The 19355-nt window shown below is 32.7% G+C and overlaps 4 protein-coding genes across 7 annotated transcripts in view; all 4 read left to right on the top strand.

The window, feature by feature from the left end:
- The window catches only part of LOC135134514 (hemicentin-2-like), a 392661-nt gene that overhangs the window by 300545 nt on the left and 72761 nt on the right, over positions 1 to 19355 (top strand). The window contains exon 1 of one of the 2 annotated variants that reach the window (XM_064063219.1): positions 10226 to 10334. The exons of the other annotated variant lie outside the window; for it this stretch is intronic. The gene's annotated coding sequence lies outside the window, so the exon portion shown is untranslated. Of the gene's footprint in view, positions 1 to 10225; positions 10335 to 19355 lie in introns of those variants that run through there. 2 annotated transcript variants of the gene reach the window in all.
- On the top strand, positions 10292 to 12446 carry LOC135134512 (phytanoyl-CoA dioxygenase, peroxisomal-like). Its single transcript, XM_064063216.1, has 8 exons — positions 10292 to 10803; positions 10863 to 10979; positions 11036 to 11147; positions 11199 to 11366; positions 11423 to 11566; positions 11630 to 11764; positions 11814 to 11954; positions 12008 to 12446. Exons 1-8 carry the CDS (start codon positions 10796 to 10798, stop codon positions 12080 to 12082), a joined length of 900 nt encoding a protein of 299 aa, XP_063919286.1. The 5' UTR covers positions 10292 to 10795; the 3' UTR covers positions 12083 to 12446.
- On the top strand, positions 14170 to 16218 carry LOC135134511 (phytanoyl-CoA dioxygenase, peroxisomal-like). Of its 3 annotated transcripts, XM_064063214.1 has the most exons (9): positions 14251 to 14275; positions 14580 to 14645; positions 14705 to 14821; positions 14878 to 14989; positions 15041 to 15208; positions 15265 to 15408; positions 15597 to 15731; positions 15781 to 15921; positions 15978 to 16218. In XM_064063214.1, exons 2-9 carry the CDS (start codon positions 14638 to 14640, stop codon positions 16050 to 16052), a joined length of 900 nt encoding a protein of 299 aa, XP_063919284.1. In that variant the 5' UTR covers positions 14251 to 14275; positions 14580 to 14637; the 3' UTR covers positions 16053 to 16218. The 3 variants fall into 3 exon arrangements, with proteins under 3 accessions (XP_063919283.1, XP_063919284.1, XP_063919285.1); XM_064063213.1 differs by having other exon boundaries at positions 14170 to 14645; XM_064063215.1 differs by lacking the exons at positions 14251 to 14275; positions 14580 to 14645 and having other exon boundaries at positions 14711 to 14828.
- On the top strand, positions 17328 to 19203 carry LOC135134510 (phytanoyl-CoA dioxygenase, peroxisomal-like). Its single transcript, XM_064063211.1, has 8 exons — positions 17328 to 17716; positions 17776 to 17892; positions 17945 to 18056; positions 18110 to 18277; positions 18338 to 18481; positions 18545 to 18679; positions 18729 to 18869; positions 18921 to 19203. Exons 1-8 carry the CDS (start codon positions 17709 to 17711, stop codon positions 18993 to 18995), a joined length of 900 nt encoding a protein of 299 aa, XP_063919281.1. The 5' UTR covers positions 17328 to 17708; the 3' UTR covers positions 18996 to 19203.

Genomic DNA, 19355 nt, shown 5'->3' with positions numbered 1-19355 from the left:
GATTATTCAGTTGAAATTCCACGGACAGGATATAATTACAACGTAATACAAACATTGCATGTTCCATTCATATGTTTAAAAGTAAATTCAGTTCAGCCGGTAATTACATACTTGAATTTTTCACAACACAATCCGATAATCTGGCATTGAGATTAGAGCTCGTTTCAATGAAACTGTGAATACATTTTCCTTTGACATTCCACCAAACCTCGTGAATCGCGTGCGTTCGATACAAAAGCCGTTTAACCCAAAAAAAAGTTCATCTGTTAAATGGCGACCCACAGTGAACGTTTTTACATATAGCTGAACTTTTGTTTTATAAATATATTTTTCTGAAAAGGTTTAGAAGTCGGCAAATAATCTTACATTACTACAGTTTGGTATAAATAATATCGACGTAGCATGGTGAAGTAAGAAAATTACAACCCCTATAAACTATAAAATTTTTAAACATAAACACGGGTATAAATTTTTATTCAGAGTGATCTCAAAGAGATGGATCTTTTATTTTTGGTATAACTATCAAAAGGGCAACTTTATTATGTCGATTTTTGTGTGGGAAAATACACTCTTTTTAATGATAGCTCTTTTTATAAGTCCCTCGCAGCAGGGCTAAAAATGTATTTTCGCTCAGTCCAGTCCAGGTTTCTATGGTAATTAAATTACTAACGTACTTTTTACATCTCTTGTTTCGCGCTGAAAAATGTACAAAATGAAGCATGCTAAATTCACAAGGAATCATTATAACAAAGAGCAAAAGCTATGGATTGCAGTTCATTATTTTTTATAATAGATTTATTTAAACAAGAAATGACCAGTTAGTCAATACATTTTCACTGCCAATACCATACAAAAAAGGGGAGTATAGTGACGACAGTTTGAGAGAATTCATGTATCTTCCAGAAAGTATAAAATTATTTAAAAAAAGTGACTAATGACTAATTCCTTGTGAAACATTAATGGTTGTCTCAAATAATCATCTGTTCTTACGACACTTGCATTTTCTGAAAATCTCAAACTGTTAATACTTTTTTCAGTAACGGTAAACATTACAGCGACTTTAATTTTTGGCTGGTTTGTTATATCCTTCATTTACTTTGTTTAAAATGCTGACAGTGGTAGTTACGCAGTAACTCACCGACATAAAATACACTGCCCACTGCTTTGGTGCTTCTGCTTCAATTAAAAATTTTTACTCAAAACAGTCGATTTATTTTATGGATAACTCAGAATTCAGACAATACGATTTTATGTATGTAAGGTAGTAATTGTGAATAAGTGGCCACGACAGTCCCAGCTCACAACATATCTATTACTCCTCCGAATCGAATTTTAATCTTATAAATTTTAAAACAGGTTTAGCTCCTTTTCACACACTGGTAGCAAATTCCTTTCTACAATTACATTATACTACAGTAAATCTAGCATGAAACCGTGCATTTTGAGTGGATAGTGATTTCTTTAGGGTTTCGAAGTTTTCAAAACTGAGGAGGGGGTTTGTTGAAAGTAAGGGTGCAATTATTTTTTTATTTATCTCCGTATTGATGAATCTACAAAACTTTTGAAGGAGAACTTTTGTTAACAATAGGTTTATCCACCGCTTTTATTAACACCTTTTCTACGTAACACTGTTAATAAAAGTTATGAGCAGTTTGCTGCTCAATGAAAAATTAAGGAATGAAAAACTTTCGAGGCAGGATAACTCTTGTATTGCCAGGTCCACAAAAAATACTGGTATATTATTGTATTGCATAATTTTGTTGTAAACCGGTTTGCGAAGCTGGAACAACAGTTAAGAAAAAAGTAAAGCAATAAATTAATTAAAATTCAATTGGGTAGGGAGAAAAACGGGAGATTTATAGGGAATAGAAATGGGAGAAGCAAGACAGGCTAATGGGCGAATTATGGTTAACTGAGTAAAAACGAACAGAGCAGAGATCAAAAATACGATACAAGAGATCTTTCTTTGTTTTAGCCAAGAGGAGTGTTAAGTGCACTTAGTGCTACTTGAATAATGTTATACTAATAGTAAAACAAAACACTATATAATAAAATACGATAAAAACCCCAGGCTGTACATAGAAACTCTTTCAAAACTTTTTTTTTTAATTTGACATATTTTATCTTTTTACCATTTTTTTCAATATGGTATTTTTTTAACATTTGAACGTTCAAGCTTTCCGTGCATTTGTATTTTAAAAAAGTTTGAAATTGCACTTTGTACAAAACATATGTGCTTCGTTTAGTATTTTTGTGACCTCTATATTTTTTCTAATAATTTACAAGTTCCAAATGTAGATGTGGATTCTACCGAAAGAAAGTAAAGCTTTCAGTATTTTTTTTAATACCAATATATTTTCAAAAGTTTCTTTAAGATTTCAAATGTTATGAGTTTTAGATTTGTTTGTATTCTAAATTTTATTGTCAAAGTTTTAAACCCATCACACAGTTTTATCTGCAGAAAATTTTTCCAGTACTGTCGTATAAATCTAAAGCACAAGACAATGAACAAATCAATAGAAATAAACTGCAGACAAGTAAATAAGTTAAATATATTAATGCTCTATAACCAAGCTAAGAAGATGATTTTTTTGTAGGATTGAAAATGCCAGTGTTATCTTTTCAAACTTCTTCATCCCTCAGTTTTTTTATACTTAGAATTTTATTTATTATTAATGTCACTCGGAATTTGAAATGAAGATTGTAGATAATTGTATTGAAATGTTCTTACAAAATTTGAACACCTGAATGACAACACCCTAAATCAAATTTTTGGAAAGTAACTGTAATAAAATCAAGGCCGATTTATATACCACGAGTACAGGAGTATATTATTTCATAAAATTTAGATAACCTTAACTACGCAAACTAATGAAAAACGACACAGACAACAGACAATTGGAAACACGACACCTACTTTTCCATATTCTAAATTAGTGTTATAAATGACAAGAATTTTTATTTGTACGAATCTATTGAAAATTTTAACACAAGTGACTGCATCAGTTATGTATAGAAATGCAAAATACTTCAATTCTGTATGCACCACGTTCTTTTTATATCAATTATGTTGGCAGTACAACAAAAACCAAAGAACAATTTGAACTGCCATGTTTTTGGACAGAAATTTCTGTTGTAATCTTTAACAATAAGGTTGAGAAGGCTATCAAAAAATGTCGTCACTATTTATTTGGAATGGAATAAGGTAATCTAATTCCAAGGGAAACGTACAGAAGACAACAGGAATAAATACAAAAATGAATAAAGTTTTCCCAGGATCGGGCCCTGTTGTCACTGCACAGTTCTTTATTTAGTGTTAAGTAGGTACCAAAAATCACAAAAAACTAGAATTACCAAAAAATATTTTATTAAACGCAATTTTCCTATGAAAATTTCCACTTAAATAGGTAGCTAATCCTTTCATTTCCTGATGCGGATTACCACTATCTGTGATGGACACATCTATAATGTTTTCGCATCGCCGGCACCAGCGTATTCATAGAAGGTTGGTTCTTTTTGTTTTGATCGGAGCTGCGCCAATTAACTCGTTATAAGTAGCTATCTGCAAGGAGATTTGCATAATGGCCGAGGAAATTAGCGCGAAGAGAAGCCTAAAACGAGGGATAGGAGGAACACAATGAACTCCCAGGATATCCGACTGTCGGAAGACGGGAATCGAACACGATCGCGCGGCAACGCCCTTCTGAACCAATTATACACTGAGGATACGTATATTATCTACCGTGCCGAACTAGGTGCCAACTCACTCAATGAAGGTTTACTTGAACCGCTTCCAAATCGAGTGCTATTTCAGAAAGATGGACTGGTAGATGCTGATGGTGCTTGTTTTCCAATAAAAAGTTTTTATATTTTCTTTGATGCGTGGGTAATATTGTTTTTCTGCCTCCGAATTGTATGTTATTACTACGGAAGACTACATGAAATTTTTGATTTGCTGCCAACTCATACGACGCAAGACAATGTCAAGTATTCGGCGAATTTACTAAACTTATTAAAATTACGGACGGAAAACAACACAGCGTTGCCGTATTTTATAATGTCGTAGTATTGTGCAGATTTTGTTCTCATTTTTTGCATAAATAATAATAATAAGAGACAATAAAACAATTATGTTTTAAACAGAAGTCACTTAAAATTGTCAGAAGTTTATTACACTGATTAGTTTATACACTAAGCATAGATCGCTCACATCCTTGACCAGAATAAAATCTCGACTTTGCATGTTCTAGAGTGAATTTGCATATACTCGTACATATTGTGTTATTTGTTGCTTTTTAATAAAAAATATACTCCTTCGTGTATTAACGAAACGAGATATTTTTCTGTAGAGATATTATTATTTTTTTACAACAATAATATACTAAAAAGTCTTAATGTAACTTTTACATAATCCTTGCGTTTTATTTATTATATGAAAGCTCTTGTTCTTGTGGAAAATTTAAAAATATCATAAGGCTGTAATGTCATTGGCAAATCAATGACCCGAACTACTGGCCTACTGCAATTCAAAAAGTTTTCGGTTGTACAAAATGTTAGATGAACCATTTTTATTTTATTTGCCAAAAATGGACGCTGCAGTAGCAGGCAATGATAACAAATTTCCAGTAAAATGTGGCGTTCCCCTGTTTTATTGATTCCAGTGAATTAGTTCCACACATTAAAAGAAAGTAGGGCACTTATCGGTATGTGACAAGTAACTGAAGGTCAATTCAGCTGTTGTCCTGTACTTATGCGAATATGTAATGAAAAGAATTACAAACATTTTCCCAGTGGTAATTATTTTAAACGCAAGTTAACGGTTTACAACAGTCATTGTTAGAGAATAAAAAACGGTTTATTTTAATTGTTTTAAAACAGTTTTTTTTGTTTTAGTTTTTTTTAGTTACTGTTTTTACATGTTAGATGTAACTGATATTAGTTTTTGTTAGAAAGCGCAGAAATTTAGAAATTTTAGAACAGTATGCAAATAACACTGGTCAACAAAATTCAATTTTTTCTCTCTAACTTTGACATAATTGTAATGTTTTCGTTTAATTTGTCTCTGTGTTTGTAACAAAGGGCATAAACCTTACAACTTAGCTCAATTAAAAATAAAAATGCATGTTTGATGTTAAAAACAAAAAAGCAGGTAAAACAATTTAATTTTTGTATCTTTAACGGCAAAAAGTGATGTATTAATAAAAGAACAACCATAATTAAGAAAAAAACAACGATTGTAGTTTAAAAAACGAAAAAAACAAAAGAAACAGCTAAGACCGACGTTTTTTCGGTTGCCTCCTATAGATTTCATTGGAGCTCTCTCGCTTGATGGTCCCGCAGTATTCTGCGAGCATTTAGGTGTTCCATCGATCTTGGTAACGTTTTTGTATCCACAAAATGCCCAGATGGAAGCGTTCTCTATGTCCGTCACTCATGTCGTCATAATTTTTGGGGAAAAAATCAAGATGCGAATACATAAAATGCACTTTTAAGAATATGTTAATTTAAAATTTTTTATATGATGATAACATGTTTTTTATTTACTAAACGTAGTTTTATTATTGTTTCCCAAGAAGTTTGTAGCAATTTGATCACAAAAAAATACACCTTATAGAAAGTTTCCTATTACTTAATAGTACGATTTTTGTATTTTTCAAAGGATAATATTGAAGATTACTTTTAAATGAGAGCTAAGTTTGGGTTTAGCCGTTTATAATATCATTTAAAATTGTTAATTAAATAATAATTAGCTGCTATAATAAAAGTTAGAGCTTAGCTGTTGACCAGTGTAATTAATCAAATAAATTTATTTTTTATATATTTTTTTTTTAATAAATAATATTACCAATTGCATGCTGACAACTGTAGCATAAAATATAAATCTAAAACCGTACCATAAAACATATCAACAAAAATTTTTTGGTTCCAATCTGTATTCAGAATTTCGAAATTGTGATAGTATTCGCTGTCGTCCAGACATATCAAGTTTAAACCCAAACATGGGGATAGAGTAAATTTTAAAATTTTGAGAATTTTAAGGAAACCTTGACTCTAGTAAATAACAAATACTTGCCAATTTAGGAAAAAAGTATATTTTAACTGCTTATTTAAACTGTTAAATCTTTATAACAACAAAGAAAGCACCAAAAAACAAAAAAAAAATGTAAAAGAAAAAACGGTTTTTTAACATATCTAGTTATTGTTTTACAAAGTCAAAATTTGAAGTAAGTACATATTTTGAAATACTTATTATTCAGGTCGCTTTAATACTAATTGTGAAATTACGCGTTTATTCATCCTTTATACATGTATATATATTGTTTTTCTTACTCGGAAAGCTTAAATCACGTAATCCACTGTTGTTGTAGAGCTTTAAACCCATCCTAAAGCAACAATATGTAATAAACAGTTTTCAAAGAGGAAAATTATTACGATAATTATTCAATGAATTCGTAGAAAGTCCCTGAACCATAAATGTACATATATATGAGAATAATTTATTAGGAATTCCTAGTTGTCTACCGACATAATCATAATATTGACATCTTGGCAAACTTGTCATGAAAATAAGTATTTACGTTCATGTCTTGACGTGTAGCTTACAAGTTCAATTATTAAACCTGCCACTGATGTGCTCCACACACATCATCCCATTTTTTGTTTCTTACATAATTAACTTTCCAAACGAGTTCCGTCAACCCATTTCTACATAATTTAAATTTACAAAATCTCTATTTACTTAGTAATTATGAATTTCCTTTCATCTCGCTCTTTTACAGGAATTCAATTATGTCAAAAATAATGGAAGCAATAAACTTTCTGGTCCAAATAATCAATACGGAATTTATGGCTTGGCCTGTTATTAGAAATTTAAGAAATCAGATTTGGAGTAAATAAGGTGAAATGAAAAACAGCGATAGTACATTAACATGCTGTGCTTCACAAGTTATTCCAGAAATTACTTGTAAAGGATCATTCAATATATCATTACTTACGAACAGGTGCAAGTGCCAAAGGCAGTTTGCATATCAGTCTAATAATTATAAAGGCGGATAGATATATCGATAGTGGTTGGCCCATATAACATAAAGCCAGGTATCGACACGTGTACTTGCAATTTATCCTTCCACGACATGTAATGGTCATAAAAGTAAAGTAATCGTAACTGCTGGTATCATTCCAGTGGTAGGTACATGTATTTATACAAAGTGATGATAAAATAACACACTAACGTAAACCATCTTTATATGTCAAGATAACGAGAAAGGCGATGATAGTGTTAAGAGCTTCCATATTTTTATGTTTTCAACATTTTTCTTTAACAGAAACAAATGCTCATACCTCGACAAAATAAACCACTTATTACAAGTCACAAGTTACCAAATTACAAAAACATTCTACTTTTATTTGTATTATTTTGTGCAAAATGACTATTAACATTCAAGATTTATTCATTTTCTTTATAAACTAACATGAAACGCGATTTGGTAAGTGTGGCAAGAATAAACCCCTACTTCAGCGTAATAATCATTGATAGGTTCTCTATATGAAGAGAGAAAACCTAAAATTGATGTAGTAGTTAGTGCAAAGAGTAAACAATCTTGAAACTTTAATAAGTTTTTGTTTACCTTGTGGGAAAATTTATCAGAAATGTTGCAAAATATTTATATGGATTAATCATTCTGTGATGGATTTATAATCTCACACTTAAGAACCGAAATGAAATTTATAATTCAAACTCCGTCAGCTTAAATTTCCAGGCCTTGAGTAAATATTAAAATTTTAGTAAACTGATTTATGAATTCATAAATTTATTTTCGGCGAAGTTTAATTGAAATAGGACGTTATTACTGCAACATTTCCTAACCGTGAAATAACAAAAAAAGTTCTCTCTAGAAATTTCAATTCAATTTCCGCGTATGTCCCTACAGGGAACAGCTCTTTCCTATCGATTTCAAATTCGCAACTCACTGTGGTTTCAGCTTATCTCCCGAAAACATTAAAAATTAATTCAAGCGATTTTTTTCAGATGTTTGCTAATAAAAAATTGAAAGAAAAATCAATATCGGTTCGCTAAAGATGAATTCTGATCTATAAAGAAACTAATTACGAACAAATTCCTGAGTGATTAATTAATTTAGGAGCAGAAAAATATAAAAGATTGATGACAGCACTTTTAATTTTTCCTTCCATAATAAACTTCTTTAGTATGCGGATGTCTATAGGTAGCGGCACATCAAAGTCAAAGTAATTAATTTTCTTCCAAACTTGTATCCACTAAAATGAAATACGAATTTATTACATATGAATAATGAGAAATTGTAACTGAAAAACTTCTTTCATTAATAATAAAGTGGGTATTTATAATACTTTGTAAAGTCTTTATTTACTTCATTGAACATACCACAAACAAAACAATATAAAATAGTTTAAATACTGACGATTGTTTCTTTGTAAATCACAGTTTGGTAATGAAGTCTAAATAACTCGGAAATTTAATTAAGTTAACAAAACAATACCGACGTAGCTCAGGATAAAGTTCACCGTTTTCGCAATTACTGGTATTTCTGCCAATAATTAAAATAAAAATTGCTTGTTGTAATTACAATTAACAGATTACACCAGAGGATATATTCATTTGAGCAAAACATATTGTGTCCGAAAAATATTGAACAAATTAGACATCAAAAGGTCAAATTATTTTTGACTCAGTATTCTGTAATAAGCTGTTGTTTCTTCATCTATTTGGGAACCAGGGTGAATAACTAACTAAATCCGTTTTTTAAAGGTTGTAAATCAACATTTACTGATTAAAATCGCATTAAGAATTTCCCTTTAATAGCGTCAACGTTATTCGAATGGTGTAGGCTGAGTATGTAGTACTTGAGGTTTGTTGATGGAATGCAATTCCTACTTAATTTAGTTCTAACACACTAAAGAAAATCGCAGTGTAGAACAAATACCCCGAATCTGTAACAAGAAGTCCTATGGACCCTTGTTTTCGGCATCTTTTTTCGTTTTTCCAGAAGTTGTGCAAATTCATGTACCGCCTTGTTCAAAAAATCGCAAGGTTAGTTAATAGAGAACAGGTTACCACATAAACGAGTATGTGGGCAAAATCGCTTACGGGGGAGGAGAGGTGTCAGCCCCATGTGACGTCAAAATGAGGTTGGTATTACTTGGGAATTTTTAGTAACTTGTAATTTTGAGTTGGTGTGACCGATCAGCTGATGCCTTTAATCTGTACGATCCAGAGATATGTAAAAGACAGATGCGGTTATAGCTTTCCCGATCTAGGGCCAACATCTATGATCTAAGAGTAGCAATACTTTGTGTCGCCTATCCTTTTCTATATCAGCACCAGTACTATGGATTGCCAAGTGTAGGCTACATCGATCACATTCTAAAATGTGGTTGTCTTGTTATTGGCCCGTTCTGATGGCGGCAATTATAAATAATCATAACCACCCACAGTCTGAGTGGTCTGACAGGGACCGGCACAAACACAAGAACGGCCATCAACGACAAACGTTGCGCCAACTGATTGGTTGCGCCGTACAGAGCGAGACCTTCAGATATCGGGTTACCATTGTACGTACTAGAGAAAAAGAGGGAGATATAAACGTACAGTGACATCTTGGGTCTAAACGTATGTCCACGAGAACATTAAATATCTGTATCTAGTCTTTTACATATCTCTGGTACGATCTGTACCGCTAATTCTGACGTTTGGTGTTAGTACTGCGACTCGTGTAACCCTATTTTGCCTTAAATTAAATTTATTTGTGTCTAAGCTAAAATGAAATGTTTTGATATATTACTAGAAAGGAAAAAGTAAACCAGTAAATGCAGATTTTCAGATTTTTTGCATAAAAAAATCAGTTAATAGTGTCACATTTTTTATTTTCAAGTTCTACTGGCAGCAAAACATTTTTCTTGAGGTTTATTAAATTGTTCTTTACACAGGATTGAAATTTGCGAAGTAGAAGCGGTCACTTGATTAAAAGTTTCCGTTTTTAGTGCGTTACTCGAGTATTTAAAACGGGCAATTTTCGCGCCATTTGAGAGCCCCTTGTGACGTATCAATATGGCATCCCAATGTGGCAACCTTATCTATTAAATGACTTTGAAAAAATCGGTACCAACTTAAAGTAGGCAACTTATTATACTCCCCTGTATAAGTGCATTTCTATATAACGATCAGTTTAACTTATCTCCAATTTCGTTTTACTTTTTACTCTACGTGTTTCATTAATAATGTAACTGGCTCATGCTATCGGTAACATTAAAACATAGTGTTTGTTAAGCACTGCAGTGAGATAATTAAACTAACGGTAAGCACAATTTATTAAGAATGCGTGTACGCAGTTAAGTAATAACGAAGCAGCTATTGTACTACTAGTTTTTATAACCTAGTAACCACTATGCAATGTTTGGTCGTTTGGTGCCCAGAAAGAACGAGGTTGTGTTTGTAAAAGTTGCAATTATTTGGCACTGTAATGGACTTTAGTTATAACCTAGTACCTACTAATTAAGAGTATACTTGAGTTATTTATATTATCCATCAGTTTGTCAACATATTATATTAATGAATGTGCTAAATAATAATTGTTATTCGATGTTTGTAATTAAAATAACCAGCATAAGTGGTTCGATGTACCATAAATTATAACCGCGTGACGCAATACATTTTTTATTTCTGTGATATAAAAGAGTGAACACAAGTAGTTGTTAGACATTGTTGTTGCTCACCATTTTGGAAGTCTATTGTTAGTCAGTCAGTAACTTTTTCAATATGAGCAGGTAAGTTATTTACTTATATTTGTCTTTCCTTGGTACCTGATTACTAAATATATTGACAGATTTAAGTACACACATGCGGGTGGTGTGTTGACAGAAGAACAAAGACAATTCTATGAAGATAATGGATACATCATCATAAGAAATAACGTTAATCATGGTTTGCTTGATGAAGTTCGGTACTACATACTAGTTTGCCCTTGAAAATTAAAAAAGTAATAACAATCGTTTTTAGACAAAAGTTTATTGATATTTGTGATGGTAAGGTTGACCCTGGTTTTATGACAGTCATGAAGGATCCCTCTTTGAAAAATAAAGGCGTAAAAGGTGAATACTTGATAAATAAGGTACCTTTGTACTTGTATTATTTTTTAAATCTTATGTTGTACTATTTTAAGATACAAGACTGGCTGTATGATGAGGTACTATTCAAGTACGCCATAGACAAGCCGGTAATAGATATTATTTCTAGCATAATAGGCCCAAACATTACCGCAGCAAATTCCATGCTTATCAACAAGCCACCAGATTCTGATCCCGGCGCTTCTTTACATCCGCTACATCAAGTAATTATTCTGATTCTATTTTGATTACATTTAGAAATACTGAAATATATTTTCAGGATCTCCACTATTTCCCATTTCGACCTGCAGGCAAAATAGCTGCTTCATGGACTGCAATGGAAAGAGTTGACGAAAAAAATGGTTGTCTATATGTAATTCCAGGAAGTCACAAGGGACAATTATATCCCCATTCTTATCCTAAGGTATTAATTTTTTTACCTTATAAAACTGGTTTCTTGACATCTAATTAAAAACAACGTCACCAGGGTTATAAAAACCAATTATACCATGGTGTGTACGGCTTGGATCATCTACCAAAGGTCAATGTGGTAATGGAAAAAGGTGATACAGTGTTTTTCCATCCTATTCTTTTACATGGGTCAGGACCAAACTACACAAAAGTATGATTTTTGCATTTCTACTGGCTACACTTTTTAAAAGTTTATATAGGGATTTAGAAAAGCAATTTCTGTCCATTACGCTGACAGTAATTGCTACTTCATTGACGTAAAAGGAACCACTCAAGAAAATATCTCTCAAGAAGTTGAAAAAATTGCTGCAAAAAGGGGAGTCGCGGGGATCTCGTTTGAGGTAACCCCAAAACGTAGATATTGTTGGACTAAAGTTGATCTTTGATTTTGTAGAATGTCTGGAAAACAAAGAGTCGTTTAGTGACAGGAACTCCTGGCAACTTCCAAAACTTTGACAGTCACCTGTAACAGCAAATTCGTTGCCACACTAAACTATGGTGTAGCCTGTCGTTTGTTGAAATATTGATGAACATCGTTATACATGTATATACATTTTTCTAAATACCAAAACCGCTGGTTGTTATTGAATATGAATTATTTTGCAATATTTTTTGTGATTGGTAGTTGTTATTTTACACATTTATTTATTTAACGTTGAAGAAGTAACAAATTTGCCTATAACACTTTAGGATAATTGAGTTGTGCTCTGCCAAGATTTTAAACTGATAAGGATGAGCGATTATTTATTTTCAACTAAAGAGATTCCAAAGATCGTGATTACAGTTTAAAAAAAACTTTTAGGATTTTGTAAAATAAATGTGGTTTGGATTGTCACGTTTTTTTATTCAATACCTATAAATTCAATATTTTTTCATTTATAGCACCGGAGAGCAGGTGGGAGTGCGCATAACACAGTTTTGGTTAGGTCTTGTAAAAATCGTGAAAGCGGTGGCAGCGGCGATGAAAATTTAAAAACATGCTGGGTGTAATCCGAAGCGTATTCAAAATATTTTTACTTTGAAATATTAAAATATTGTTGGCGTTAGTAAGAATATCAGTTTTCTATTTTCTTAGCGTTGACGTTATAGAACGCCAATTTAAAGATTTATTAATGCCGTATTATGATATGAAATGAATAAAATTGTTGTTTAAAACAGAAAACACCAACAAAGTCAAAATCACGTAAGAAATAGAAATCCTATTGAAAATAAAAGAAACTGTTCAAATAAGTTAACGTCTCATTGCCCGTCTTTTCCTTTTCTTGCCTCGTCTCGTCTTTTACTTCTTGTCTACATTTATCTTTCTATGCCTCGTGCTTGTTGACTGCTTTCCCGTGTTTCGTTGTGTTTTTGCTTTGTTGGTCGTTTGTGTTTTGGAAGTTCGTTTGTAAGAAATCTGTCTTTTTCAAGACCATTTTACTTATGTTCTTTTTTTTTGGTAAATATAAAGTGTTGTATTACAAAATAAGAAGTGTTTTGAAAAAAAAATCCGTCAATTTACAGTGCGTTACTGCCTTTTTTGGATTTTAAATCAAGTGAAAATGTTTACTTCAAAAACAGGCCTAAAGGTTTGCTTCTCAAACTAGAGAAATAATAGCAGGGATCTTGCACTTCATGAAATAAGAAGCTGAAGAGGGAACTACAGCATGGCCAAAGAGCAAGGAAAAGTCAAATCTGAGGAAAAATCAAGCCTCTCTACATTGACAAAAACAAAACTTGTACCGAAAGTCACTAATTGGACGAAAATTTTGAGAAAATCATTCGCCAAATGTTCTACGATTTTCACGTCAATATCTGATAATATTTTTATTTTTCATCGATTTTTTATCAAATTTATCTTTTTATATGGTTGTCTCTTTTTTTTGTACATGTTCTTTTTTTCAATTGTCTCAAAGAGGAATATAAATAAATATCAGCAGAGCCTCCCTTCTCAATACATCCATGTTACGCCACTGCTAGCCAAACTACAAGTCGCGCAACTTAAGCCCCGCCCCTGTCACCTTTCATGGTGAAATTACTTCGCAGGTTTCATCACGAAAGGGTACAGCTGGTGAGAGTGCGCAGAACATTGTTTTGGTTTGGCCTTACAAATATCGTGAAAACAGTGGCAGCAGCGATAAATATTTCGACTTTGAAATATCAAAATATTATTGGTGTTAATAAAAATATCAATTTTCTATTTTATTAGCGTTGACATTATAGAAAATGAATTCAAAGGTTTGTTAATGCTGTATTATGATGTATGAGTTGAATAAAAAACTAAGTGGACGCCACACAAACAACAACAAAAGTGTACGAACATAATTGAGGTTATAAGAAATGTTTGACATTGGTCCCCAATAAAGTTGACAAAAGAATTTTTATAAATTACAAGGCACTCTCCTACTGTTGCGGATACAGTTACCACAACTGCAGCAGCAACTATTGCTGTTGCGAATGAGTTTATAAATCCCGCTTTACTATGACATTTTTACACATTTTTTTCGTCGCCCTCTATCGAGTGGCAGATTTACCATCTGTATTGATGTTGTTATGTGGGTTGCATATGCACGCGATTGGGGTCCAAGCTATTCGCCGGCGATTGACGCCCAAATGTTGGTGCACCATCTCTTGTTCGCCGGCCTTTGGCCTGTTCGCTCCAGACAATAGCATGGGTCTACCTGTATGTATTTAATCAATGCCATTAGCAAAGAGATTGTATTTGTAAAAGTTGCCATTATTTGGCACTGTAGTGGACTTTAGTTATAACCTAGCACCTACTCATTGAGAGTGTACTTGAATTATTAATATGATCCATCAGTTTGTCAACATAGATTAATGAATGTGCTGAATAATAGTTGTTATTCGATGTTTGTAAGTAAAACAACCAACATAAGCGGTCCGATATACCACAGATTATGACCGCGTGACGCAATACATTTTTTATTTGCGTGATATAAAAGAGTGAACACAAGTAGTTGTTACAGACTATTGATACTCACCATTCTGGAGCTATATTGTTAATCAGTCAGTAACTTTATCAATATGACCAGGTAAGTTATTTACTTATGTTTGTCTTTACTTGGTACCTGATTAATAAATATTTTGACAGATTTAAGTACACACATGCGGGAGGTGTGTTGACAGAAGAACAAAGACAATTCTATGAAGATAATGGATACATCATCATAAGAAATAACGTTAATCATGCTTTGCTTGATGAAATTCGGTACTAGGTATTAGTTTACCCCTGAAAATTAAAAAAGTAATAAAAATCGTTTTTAGACAAAGGTTTATTGATATTTGTGATGGTAAAGTTGACCCTGGTTTTATGACAGTGATGAAGGATCTCTCTTTGAAAAATAAAGGCGTGAAGGGTGAATACTTGATAAATAAGGTACCTTTGTACTTGTATTATTTTTTAAATCTTATATTGTACTATTTTAAGATACAAGACTGGCTGTTTGATGAGGTACTATTCAAGTACGCCATAGACAAGTCGGTAACAGATGTTATTTCTAGCATAACAGGCCCAAACATTACCGCAGTAAATTCCATGCTTATCAACAAGCCACCAGATTCTGATCCCGGGGCTTCTTTACATCCGCTACATCAAGTAATTATTTTGATTCTATTTTGATTACATAAAGGAATACGCAAATATATTTTCAGGATCTCTACTATTTCCCATTTCGACCTGCAGACAGAATAGCTACTTCATGGACTGCAATGGAAAGAGTTGACGAAAAAAATGGTTGTCTATATGTAATTCCAGGAAGTCACAAGGGACAATTATACCCCCATTCTTATCCTGAGGTATTAATTTTTTTTGCAAAGTGTTTAAACACACCGAAAGCTAGACAACCCGTTGGGAAGCTGTAGACTGCAGTTTCGATCTTGTTGGATCTCATCAGTACAGCCCATCCCATCGAGTTGTCTAGCATTCCGTTTTTTTGCTTTGTAAAACTGGTTTCTTGACATCTAATTAAAAACCACGTCATCAGGGTTATAAAAACAAATTTTACCATGGAGTGCACGGCTTGGATCATCTACCAAAGGTCAATGTGGTAATGGAAAAAGGTGATACAGTGTTTTTCCATCCTACTCTTTTACATGGGTCAGGACCAAACTACACAAAAGTATGATTTTTGCATTTCTACTGACTAAATTTTTTAAAAGTTTATATAGGGATTTAGAAAAGCAATTTGTGTCCATTACGCTGACAGTAATTGCTACTTCATTGACGTAAAAGGAACCATTCAAGAAAGTATCTCTCTAGAAGTTGAAAAACTTGCTGCAAAAAGGGGAGCTGTGGGGTTCTCGTTTGAGGTAAGAGCAAAACATAGATGTTATTGTCGGACTAATTTTGATGTTTGATTTTGTAGAATGTCTGGAAAGCAAAGAGTCGTTTAGTGACAGGAACTCCCGGCAACTTCCAAAGCTTTGACAGTCACCTGTAACAGCAAATTGGTTGCCACACTAAAGTATGAAAAGCCTGTCGTTAGTTCAAATAGTGATGAACATCGTTTTATATGTATACACATTTTTCTAAGTACCAAAATCGCTGGTTGTTATTGAATATGAATTATTTTGCAATATTTTTTGTGATTATAACTTGTTATTTTACACATTTATTTATTTAACGTTGAAGAAGTATCAAATTTACCTATAACACTTTAGAATAATTGAGTTGTGCTCTGTCAAGGTTTTAAACTGATACGGATCAGCGATTATTTAATTTTCAACCTTTCAGGATTTTGTAAAATAAATATATTTTGGATTGTCACTTTTTTTTTTTAGTTCTATACGTATAAATTCAATATTTTCTCATTTATAGTACAGGAGAGTAGGTTTCACCACGAAAGGTACAGCAGGTGGGAGTGCGTAGAACACAGTTTTGCTTTGTTCTTACAAATATCGTGAAAGCAGTGGCAGCGGCAAAGAAAATTTAAAAACATGCTGGGTGTAATCCGAGGGGTATTCAAAATATTTTTACTTTGAAATATTAAAATATTGTAGGCGTTAATAAGAATATCAATTTTCTATTTTATTAGCGTTGACGTTATAGACAGCGAATTTAAAGATTTGTTAAAACTGGAAAAGGTTTCTCAAACTAGAGAAATAATACCAAGGATCATACACTTCATGAAATAAGAAGCTGAAGAGGGAACTACAGCATGGCCAAAAAGCAAGGAAAAGCCAAATCTGAGGAAAAATCAAGCTTCTCTACACTGACGAAAACAAAACCTGTACCGAAAGTCACTAATTAGACGAAGATTTTGAGAAAATCAATCGCCAAATGTTCTACGATTTTCATGTCAATATCTGACAATATTTTTATGTTTCATCGATTTTTTATCAAACAAATTTATTTTTTTATATGGTTGTCTCTTTTTTTTGTACATGTTCTTTTTTTTAATTGTCTCTAAGAGAAATATAAATAAATATCAGCAGAGCCTCCCTTCTCAATACATCGATGTTACGCCACTGCTAGCCAAACTACAAGTCGCGCAACTTAAGCCCCGCCCCTGTCACCTTTCGTGGTGAAATTACTTCTAAAAGGTGTGGTTTGCACGACAAATGTAAATAACATTATGTATCATGATGACTTTACCTGCCAAAATTTATAAAATATATTTACTCCTCAGTACCGGCCCGGTTGTTGACACAATAACTTGTTACGTAGGCAGCTAAATAAAAATGACGTAACTATTGTACGTAATTTTGTTAACCTTGTATCCACGTTATTTATGGCTCCACTATGCAGTGTTCGGTGATCAGTAGCAAAGAGATTGTGTTTGTAAAAGTTGCCATTATTTGGCACTGTAGTGGACTTTAGTTATAACCTAGTACTCATTGAGAGTGTACTTGAGTTATTAATATTATCCATCGGTTTGTCAACATAGATTAATGAATGTGCTGAATAATAGTTGTTATTCGATGTTTGTAGTAAAACAACCAACATAAGTGGTCCGATATACCACAGATTATGACCGCGTGACGCAATACATTTTTTATTTGTGTGATATAAAAGAGTGAACACAAGTAGTTGTTACAGATTGTTGATACTCACCTTTTTGGAGCTCTATTGTTAGTCAGTCAGTAACTTTATCAATATGAGCAGGTAAGTTATTTACTTTTGTTTGTTTTTACTTGGTACCTGATTAATAAATATATTGACAGATTTAAGTACACACATGGGGGTGGTGTGTTGACAGAAGAACAAAGACAATTCTATGAAGATAATGGATACATCATTATAAGAAATAATGTTAATCCTGCTTTACTTGATGAAGTTCGGTACTATTAGTTTGGCCCTGAAAATTAAAAAAGTAATAATAATCGTTTTTAGACAAAGGTTTATTGATATTTGTGATGGTAAGGTTGACCCTGGTTTTATGACAGTCATGAAGGATCCCTCTTTGAAAAATAAAGGCGTGAAGGGTGAATACTTGATAAATAAGGTACCTTTGTACTTGTATTAATTTTTTTAAATCTTATATTGTACTGTTTTAAGATACAAGACTGGCTGTTTGATGAGGTACTATTCAAGTACGCCATAGACAAGCCGGTAACAGATGTTATTTCTAGCATAGTAGGTCCAAACATTACCGCAGCACATTCCATGCTTATCAACAAACCACCAGATTCCGATCCCGGCGCTTCTTTACATCCGCTACATCAAGTAATTATATCGATTTTATTTTTATTACATTTAGAAATATTCAAATATATGTATTTTCAGGATCTCCACTATTTCCCATTTCGACCCGCCGACAGAATAGCTGCTTCATGGACTGCAATGGAAAGAGTTGATGAAAAAAATGGTTGTCTATATGTAATTCCAGGAAGCCACAAAGGGCAATTATATCCACATTCTTATCCTGAGGTATTAAAATATTTTCCTTGAAAAACTGGTATCTTTACATGTAATTAAAAACTACGTTATCAGGGTTATAAAAATAAATTGTACCATGGAGTGCACGGCTTGGATCATCTACCAAAGGTCAATGTGGTAATGGAAAAAGGTGATACAGTGTTTTTCCATCCTATTCTTCTACATGGGTCAGGTCCAAACTACACAAAAGTATGATTTTTGCATTTCTACTAGCTAAATTTTTAAAAAGTTTCTTTAGGGATTTAGAAAAGCAATTTCTGTCCATTACGCTGACAGTAATTGCTACTTCATTGACGTAAAAGGAACCACGCAAGAAAATATCTCTCAAGAAGTTGAAAAAATCGCTGCAAAAAGGGGAGCTGTGGGCATCTCATTTGAGGTAAGGCCAAAATTTAGATTGTCGGACTAAAGTTGATGTTTGATTTTGTAGAATGTCTGGAAATCAAAGAGTCGTTTAGTGACGGGAACTCCTGGCAACTTCCAAAACTTTGACAGCCACCTGTAACAGCAATTTGGTTGCCACAGTAACTTTTATGTAGCCTGCCGTTGGTTCAAATGTGATGAACATCGTGTTATATGTATATACATTTTTCTAAATACCAAAACCCCTGGTTGTTATTGAATATTAATCATTGTGCAATATTTTTTGTGATTGTTAGTTGTTATTTTACACATTTGTTAAACAGAAATGAAAATAAAATGTTAAAGTTGAATTATTAAGTTATTTTTTTTTAATTTGCCTATAACATTTTAGGATAATTGAGTTGTGCTCTGTCAAGATTTTAAACTGATAAGGATCAGCGATTATTTTTTTTCGAACATATTTGAATAGAGAAGATCATTGTTAAAGGTGTTTTCAAGATAA

The sequence above is a fragment of the Zophobas morio genome, unplaced genomic scaffold (genome assembly GCF_036711695.1).
Source record: "Zophobas morio isolate AGI-343-1 ecotype UQ-CSIRO unplaced genomic scaffold, CSIRO_AGI_Zmor_V1 ptg000023l, whole genome shotgun sequence".
Taxonomy (NCBI): Eukaryota; Metazoa; Arthropoda; class Insecta; order Coleoptera; family Tenebrionidae; genus Zophobas; species Zophobas morio.
Note: the sequence above shows the minus strand (reverse complement) of the source record. Positions and strands in the feature narration are given on the sequence as shown.